The sequence below is a fragment of the Pygoscelis adeliae genome, unplaced genomic scaffold (genome assembly GCF_000699105.1).
Source record: "Pygoscelis adeliae isolate BGI_AS28 unplaced genomic scaffold, ASM69910v1 Scaffold19, whole genome shotgun sequence".
NCBI lineage: Eukaryota > Metazoa > Chordata > Aves > Sphenisciformes > Spheniscidae > Pygoscelis > Pygoscelis adeliae.
The window spans coordinates 2,054,076-2,063,650 of NW_008825533.1; the positions used below are offsets into that span (position 1 = coordinate 2,054,076).

The following is a 9,575-nucleotide window of genomic DNA, read 5'->3' on the forward strand; positions in this document are numbered from 1 at the left end:
TACATACAACTGCTACAGCCTTACTAAGAGGAATTTAGTAGTCCATACTCATACTGCAAATGCTAATCATACGGAAAGTAATACAAGAGTGCACTTCAAATAGTTTAGCAAATACTTTAGGGATATTTCACACTAAAACCAACCAAACAAAAATCAGGTTCACACAAAATCAGCTTCATTTTAATCAGATGCCATGCTGATAGGGCTCCACTTAACAACTTCCTTCATTGCTCAGAAGTGGAAACCTGGACATTATTAAGAACTCTGAAGCAATAAGCTGTTGCTCAAGAAAACTAGCACTTTCCCTCTTTGCCCACAGGGAAAGAAATCAGCACAGAATCCAAACAGGTATCATAGATAAAGCCTAGCAGGGAAGAACTTGTTTTCTACCCACCTTCTCCCACTCCATCTCACTCTTTTCCTAGAAGAAACTACCTGATTATTCTTCCTACATTCAGATAAACATGGGCCCAACTCACCATTCTGCTGTTTCACTTTTATACCAACAGAACCATTGAAATGATTTTCAAGAACAAAAATATAAACAAACAGACACTCCTTTCCTTTGCAATTTTTTTCCAAATAATAAATCAGTATCAAAAGCAAAGCATGAAACTTTACTGAAGAAGAACTCACAGCCATACAATAAAACCTCCCTGCTGGCAATAAGAAACACGGTGGATAAGTCACTTAGGTAGATTCTGTCACAATAGCAATAAATATAGTCAGTTTGGGTGACACTACACATACAGCAATGACATCAGATGCTGAAATCTGGAGTCCACACTCTATTTCCCAGTATTCTGGGCAATCTGCACTGAGTACTGTATTGTACTAGGGAGAGCACTGCCAGCAGGCTAAGGGACGTGACTATTTCCCTGAAATCATTAAGGGATTGGAGCACCTGACATATGAGGAGCACCTATCAGAGCTGGGACTGTTAAGCCTGGAGAAGAGAAGTCTTATAAAAATAAAGACAACAGAGCCAGGGTCTTCTCAGTGGTACACAGTGACAGGATAAGAGACAAAGAGCAGAAACTAAAATTCACAAAATTCCACTTAAAAATATTTGGGTTTATTTGTTTGTTTGTTTTTTCACTGTGCCGGTGATCAAACGCTGGCACAGATTGTCATGCGAGGCTGTGAAGTCTCCATCTTTGGCAATATTCAAAACCCAACTGGACATGGCCCTGAGAAACCTGTGCCCCTGATCCTCCCTTGAGAAGTGGAGTTAGACTAGAGACGTCCAAAACTGCCTCCCACCCTCAACTACTCTGATTTTATGATCACCAGTACTTTAATTTGAATTATTTCAGGCTACCTAATTTAGAGCTAAGGCAGCTACATTCATATCAATTGCATACTAGATACACATGACACTAAGCCATTGGAATTCTTTTGTAAGAAAGGACTAATTTCATTATTTCTACCTTAGAGAGAAAATCTATTAGTACATATGTTCAATGTGTGGTGCAAACAATCCTCCTTAAAAAATCACATATTGTAGGACTATAAAAACATCTTGGAAATCATTCAGTCATTTCCACTCATGGAATTAAAAAGCACCTGTAACACTGACTGGAAAACAATGACAGAAATCTATCCATACTGATTTTTTTGACAAGCTCTGGTCTTGTGCAGAGATCAGGACAGCAAAGGTAGAGACTTAGGTCGTGCAAAGAAAGCCACAAAGCCAACAGATCATAGCACTCTGGGTCTAATCCATCTTACTGAATTTTTATCTGACAGCACGAAAAGGGAAGAACCTCTTTGATTCCTGTGTCCCAGGCTCAGAGACAGTAGCTGTCAAAGAAATAGTTTCCCTTGGACACTTGAAAGACTAAACTGATACGGAAAGCACTGCAATGTGATAAACAAGGAACCCCACAATCACTTCTTAATCACTTGGCAGAATAAAGATGTAATGCAAAACTGGCACCTCTTTTTTTCCTTTCAGCTCTCCTCCCTTCTCTCAGCCACCATGCTGAATTTAGACCCAAGTTTCCTGTATTATGTGTATAAGATCATTAACTTGCCTTTCCATCCTTCTAAAATGCACATAGACTTTTTTACCACGGTTTTCAATAACAAGTTCTTCTCAGTGAGTATTGAGAGCTGATGCAAAAGGTAAAGACACTTTCCAAAAGGGTACTGACAGCCTATTTGAATGCAGCTTTGAAGAGGGTTCCCAGCTCTTCTCTAATGTGCTCATAACTCCTCCACCCTCCCTATCATTGTACATCATTTATTTTTCCACTTACATAAACTAAACATGTTTGCCAGTTTATCCTCTCAGACAACAACTGAATTTCAGATTTGGAGGATCAAGACTGAATAGTTTTAAGTTGCTCATGTTTCAAACGTGAACAACTTGGTCACTCATGGTACATACTGTGATAGCCTTATGGCATACTAAATTTAGCTGCACTTTCTTTAACTTTTCTCTTCAGTCATGTATTTCTCTCCCTGTTTTCCCCTATGCACACACCAAACAAAACAGGAATAATTTTTATGTAAAAAAAAAAAAATTCTCCCAGTATTATTTCAATATATATACCCACACTGTCACTGCTCCCCTCATGCACTGTCCATGACTAAGCTACTTTTCTTTCATCAACTACCCATGTGGATTAGGACTCATGTTAATAGTTTTCCTGAACAGTATGTACTAAAGACTTCTATTAATTGTATGTAACAGTTGTAGTTTATGGTATTTCTGTAATTTATACAGTTTCTGACAATTACTTGTGAATTATTTAAATGATGTAAAGTCTGTCAAGTTGTTGTCTGTAATGCATTTCAATACCGATGTTAATTACATGTGAATCCTTTTCAATCTAGGTTAAAATTCCTGTTTCCAAAGATATAGATAGGAGTCTGCCAAAGAGGTAACTCAGGCCATAGTGACCTTATTATCTTTGGAAAACATCCTGCTATTTGGGAAGCTTGATATAATTACCTTTTACTCTTATTTATTTAGCGAAATAGTTTTCTACCTCACTGGAGAATGTGCTGTACTGAAAAGAACCACAGTGTACTTTTTCCTGCTTGCCTCTATCTTATTCTCTGCCAGTTTATCAGATATTTAGAATGTTAGGATACACAAAGCACTGAAATGACCTGGCTGCACAAACGGGGTGATATTATAGATCTATCGTCTAATCTCAACTCTTTTAGCATGACTATGTAGAGTATTTTGTATAAGGAAACATAGGAAATAAGGCAGGATTACCATTAGAGAAAGAGTAGGATCAGAATAGGATTAGAAACTTAAAATATAAAAATTACTATTACAAACATTTCACAAAAAAATTGTTTTAGATACATTCAAAGTTACCGGATCAGAAAATAGTGGTGAGGTATGGCAGAGGAGTCAGGATTTTTCATGGGTAAATTTAGAAAAAAAGAGCAATAATGAATCTTCTTAGACTGAAATAAGGTGCTATAATCATGTTGGGTTATTTTACATCTTAGTTTTATTAAGATAATAACAGGACTTACATTCTTAAGTCCTTGAAATATTCATGCGGCTCCCAAACTGTCTTGAATCTTTGTTGATTGACTTAGGTAAGACTTCTGCCTAAATATTTAATCTTCCTACCTTTATATACTTTTATGCATCTATCTTTTTTCCTTTACGTGAATTTATAACTTCTTATCTGTATGGCATTGTTTTTTATTTACCCACTTTAATGTGTGATTAAGTAAAATCCCTGTTACCTTTCACTGTGAAATCCTCCTGTCTGAGGTATGTTCCTTGAAAATTTGTGACACTCCAGCTATTGTCCAGAGATCAACAGTATCCTGTCACCAGGACTAAATAAAGTCTAATAGTGGAGTATCTAATGAGAGGGCCACACAGTACACTCAACTGCTTTTAAAATTTGCTGTGCAGCCCTTTCAAGGGGAGACGGACTGACATAAGCTCCTCTCTGCATTGTTTTTTTCCCCTACCCTCCTCTTTTCTTCTTACTCAGTGCCTTCCGACATCCTAAATGCCTAATTTTCAAACAAATTAGTGTTTTCAACTACACAGGAAATAGTCAAGAAACTTTTTTGAGATACTAAGTATTAAGAGAAATAGCTTTTGGGCAACAACTCATTAAAAAGCCAAAGAGAAGTAACCTTTGTTAGCATTCTTTCTCCAATCTTGCATCTGCTAATAAACACTCTTGGTAACAGTGATCACACGGAGTCTTGCATTCCTTGGCTTCTCACACACCCATACTTCACCTTATTATTTTACTTGAAACACTCCAGTATTTGAATTAATTGAGCCTAATTGACTAATAGCTTACACTATTCATCATCATCATTTTCATAGGAAAAAACAAAATACTATCTTGAAATAATGTTTTCTTCAGTGGTTTATATGACTCTACGTAGGGGAATATAATGCTGAATAAGCCTCAGACAGCCTTTACTAAAAAGTAAAAGATTACTTTAAAAACTATTTCAAAAAGTAATGGCTAGTCTCTGAATCCATACATGTAGCATAATCATACAGGACAAACAAATTAAGTTAACACTCTGGATTTTAGCTAATACAGGAAGATTAATAAGTCCTTTACTTAACCAATGTTGTCTGGCAGATACTCCCTCTGGATTGCAAACTAAAAATGTACTACTCTGTCTGCATAAGTGCTGTCATTACCTCATATTCTCAAGTTCTCTATTTGCTTATGCTTTACTCTGTTTACCAGACTGAGATTTTTGTGAAGTGTTTGAAGAATTTAGTTAAGTATATGTGTATTTTTTAAAGCCCTGTTAATATTTAGTTGTAAATTACAGTGGCAAGTACCACAATATGCTTTTATCTCAGATTCACTCATGATCGGCATCCTCCCAGTTATGTGCAATGCAAGTTTTCTACAGTAAACCCATGTCAAGGCCATTTTAGGGTAGCATGATATACAGCTGTAGGATAAATCCAGACCCTTCAAGCATGCATAAAAATCTCAGTCTGGTAATCGTAGCGAAAGGGATGGAAAACAGGATTCTGAGGCAGTGTCTTCCGGCTTCTTGTGTGGTTGCACCAAGGGGACAAGCAGTTTCTTGTGCAACTCAAATGATAGGTAATAACCAGCTACTATGACATTTTACAGTCAGAAAAAAATGCAGTTGGTGTCTGACCAAAGTTGGTCATTCTTTCACAGGAACTAGTTCATTTGTCTGCAGAAAGCTTATCTTCAGGGAAATAAAATTCTATCCAAATTCCCTTAAAATTGCATTGTGAAGACTTAGAATTCACTCCCAGAACAACAGTAACATCATTTTCAGAAAAGAAAAACACAAAACAAAACCAAACCAACCCTGTATTCAGGTTGTGCCTGTGTAGCCTTTATTTATTTATTAAAAAATGAAAACCACACAGATTTAGGATGGTTGCAGTGTTAGAGAGGTGCTGAGCCTAGCTGTCACAGTTTCAATGAGACACCTGTAGAAGCAAGGCTGTTGGCCTTGCCTTTCTGCCTGGGGTTGGTGTCCTACAGTACAGCTGGCAGAAGCAAAACGTGCGAGTACTACTCAGCCGTCACAGACTGAAGCATGTTAGCGTAACCCAGATTGATGAATCACAGACACAGACGTATGATATGAAATACTTGAAGGGTCATACTGCTTTCAAATACTTTGGTTGTCAGTAGAAGAAATGCAGGCAGGGCATGCAAAGCCTTCAGATAAGAGGTATGGCCACAGAACCTCCACTTTTGCGTATTTTACTAATAGGAAAAAAATAAGAGACACTGCCATCTCTTCTGTAAGTCAATGCTTTTCTGTATCTTTTACCTTCCTATCCTAACTCCCACAACTCCATGGAAGAGAGAGGTAGAAAACGTACCTATTTAAACAGTAGTGTCTATTTATTGTTTTGCTCTACCATACGTACCTTTATACCTTCTTTGGGATAATATAAAATCTTGGTCAACTTGCAGCTCTTCTGCTCCATCAGAAATGATGGGATGGCCTGTGACACAATGAGCTGTCTACCATCTTTTCCCTTGCACTTTGATTTTCTCATTAATTTTTCTTAAGATGGAGGCCTGACCTGCCGGATGTTTTGGAGCTGCCACTCATGTTTATGTTTACTCTGAGTCAAATACACATCACAAAATTTCAGTACATTTGACTTGCACTCTATGCACTCATATAATGATTAATTATAACCTCCAGCTGGGTAATTGTTTTGAAATTAAAACAAGTGACTACTATGTGTTATTCTGGTTTCTCCTATACTGTTTCTTCACTTGTTTAAGTAATTACTCTTTACTCTGGACCTAGGCATAAAACTATCAGAAACCAAGCTTTGAATGGTCATTGATCAGCAGAACGATATATACATTGATCTTTGAGAAATGTTGGTCACTTTAAGTCACAGCTATGATCTTTTTGTGAAGTAGAGTGCTGAACTTTTCTGAGTGATTATGTTCTGCAGATACACTTGTCAGATACTGTTTTAACTGTCTGTTAATTATGACATAGATATCTATGATATAGAAATAAGGTTAAGAAACCAATAATGAACAATGCAATGACCACAGCACTATACAAAATGCCGTGGACATGATCACTGGTTAGCCAGCCACAGACTAATGGGATACTCAAGATTCCAGCATTTAAAGTTTGCACTTACCAACCTCCACAACACTAGAGCAATTGGGGTCTGTGACGCCTTCAGGACACTCGCATGAGTAGAAGTCATCATTCAGCCCCGACAGACAGATGCCACCATTTTTGCATGGGTTGGAGTCACAAACGTCCCCTGTGGGTTACAGGAAAAAAAGATTCCTGTATAAACCTCTCCAAAAGTTACACAGAAGCTCTAAGTATGGCAGATTGCTGATAACCAAGACAGAAAGGGATGACAACCTGTATGTCCTGTGAATACCTTTTGCCTAATTCCATTTTATATTTATTTAACAGCACACCTCTGTGTAATCATCTTCCCCTAGCCTTCTACTCCATAAAATGTGATTCTCTTAGACACACTGACAGCTATTCACTTGCAAAAGACAATAAAATTTAACAAAAAATATTTTTTTGCTTTCTCTTGCTTGAAGTCATTCAGGATATATACTTGGAATTTACCCAGGGTTTTACCTCTCCAAGTTCCCTTCAACGTAAACCTGAATGGTGGTTTCAATTCAGGCTATTGTCTTATCACCTGGTTCATAAGCAAAGAACTGTGGCTGTGGTTACATCATCAGGTGCTCCAGATTTACGCACTCCTAAATCACTCAACAGCACAGATTTGATCCAAATCAGGCATTGGCACGCAGCTAAACATGGAGCATGGCATTCAGGCCAGCAGTGTGCTTCTATGTTGGCTTTATGTCAGTCACACAAAGACCAATTACATGTGATCCCAGCATGAAGTTTGACAGTACAGACTAAAGCCATTGAAGTATTTTGAACGATTTAATTCTAACAGTAAGTTTACAACCAATCAATGATTTTTGATGTGGAGCCCTATGACCAGACCTGCTGTATGCTCACACTGTGCCCCCAGGGAGGCTTTCACTATGACTTGTGACCCACCAACTCCACGGCAGGGCTAGAGGCTAAAGGACTTGAGAGGCCACAGTCCCTCAGTGCTCCCCGAAAGTCCCCTCCATGTCCCAAGGAAGTTTGTCAGGTTCTCCCATAATTCATTTTGATCGCAGAATCAGAACAAATCAGTTAGAAACAAAGATATATACTTCGCTATGCTATGAATCAGCTATGCTACAAAACTCCCTGGGATACAGGGCAAGCACTGGCACAGTGGGTAGCTTCAGCCTGCCTAAATAATGCTAAACAAGCAGATTTTGCTTAGCCTTCAATTGCTCTTCAGTGAAGACACCCTATTCAGTCAATTAGCAGCGAGGTGATGAACAGCAGAAAGACATAAACTCTGAAAGATGCACCACAGGGCTGCTTCATATGCTCAGAACTTGAACGTCTCAGTGTGTACACCACGTTATTGTGATTTCCTATCTAATACTATTTGAAACGGCCTTCAGGAGGAGATATAAAAGAGAGAACAGAGTGCCTGTTCAATTCTTGTAATTCCTCAGTTTTAACACCCTTAAAGAGCCCCACCCTATCATAGTTCTACAAATATACAGAAATACAGGATTGCATCCTGTCCCCAATGGGATAACTGGAAGCAATCCTAAAGAATGCCCTAGGCTTTTATCAGCTTCAATTTAATATTTTTTATCAGATTATTAAATATATATTTAGAAGCATTTTTATCTCAAGCATCATCTTATAAGACAGATATGTGCTCTCTATTGCTCAGTATTGTTTTTAGAAATACTAATAATTTGTGCAGTATGGTTTTGTTTTGCAAAATTTTTGCAAATGCAACTTAAAGCAAATCTGCAGATAGGTAATTATTAAAAAATAAGTACATTATTTTGTATGCTTTTTTAAATTGAAAAGTCATCAGTTTTTTGCCATGTAATTGTAAAGAGTTATAGGAATCCACTTGTTTATGTTAGTACTACTGACATTAAAGTATGTTTTGGACTATAGTGGTGGCAAGGGAACTCAAAATGTTTTCAACACTTTTCTGGCACATAGACTTCAGATTAGTGCCTGGTGTGAGAATTCCAATCTAATAATCACTTAAGAAATTTAACAGATGTACAAAACTGCCTTTATGAGTTCTGTGCATCAGTTGTAAAAAACTCTAGTTATGGGTTAGTTTACTGGGTTATTTTTAATTTGATTTAATTTTAATGTCAGCTTTAAGCTGACTTCATGACACCGAGAGTTGTTATGTGTCTATGTACTTGGTATTTGTCTTGAAGATTGTCCAGCTGACAGAGAACTAGAGCTATTTGAAAAGAGTCAATGACATAAGATATTATTTGTCTAATGACTACACATTGTCTGTCTTCTTAACTGAATCTAAATAAGTCAAGACTTCTCATTTTCAGTGCTTGTTGCATTATTGGAGCAGTAAAGGATGCTTGGTTTTTACTTCATGGGGCTCAGGCATTTGGTTGTGAAAGAACGACTACTATTAACTGAATGCTCTGACAACTGTATTCCTATACATTTAATTAAATTAATAAATTAAATAGCATCTGGAGCAGGAACACTTATTATGCAAATCCATATGGATATTCTGATTAAAATGAGAGGGGACATTTTTACTATGTTTCCTGAATCAGTGTTCTTCTGATTTCAATTATGCAATACAATAAAGAAAAAGAAAGGTAAAAAGACTAAATACTGTTTCAGTTTGTAAGTTTTATATTGACTGACAAGCCTAATGCATCCCCAGTTTTCCATTATATTTCCAGAAACTGAAATCTCCTACTTTGACCAAACTGTGCATACTTAACTGTGTAGTTTTCATTTGTCTGAAAATTCATGTTGGCTTTTTCAGCCTGAAGTAAAGTGACCCGACCTACAGGTTAGGACTAACAAAGCAGATGCTGTCCTCCAAAAACAGTAACTTATTTCCATGTTCAGGAAATAACTACACTAAGTGCTCTTTTGACCCAGCACCTTGGCCCAAATTCTATTGTCAGTCACCGGTGTAAATTTTTAATTGTCATTATATCACATTGCAGAAATAAAAT

General features: G+C 37.2%; 1 protein-coding gene across 1 annotated transcript in view; it reads right to left on the reverse strand.

Moving 5' to 3' along the window:
• Positions 1-9,365, reverse strand: part of EDIL3 (EGF-like repeats and discoidin I-like domains 3) — a 190,868-nt gene extending 181,503 nt beyond the window's left edge. Inside the window, exons 1-2 of the mRNA XM_009331792.1 lie at positions 9,311-9,365; positions 6,632-6,760 (exon numbers count right to left, since the gene is read on the reverse strand). Of these exons, the coding sequence (XP_009330067.1) occupies positions 6,632-6,760; positions 9,311-9,365 (184 nt within the window). The remainder of the gene's footprint in view (positions 1-6,631; positions 6,761-9,310) is intronic.
• Positions 9,366-9,575: the final 210 nt, after the last annotated feature.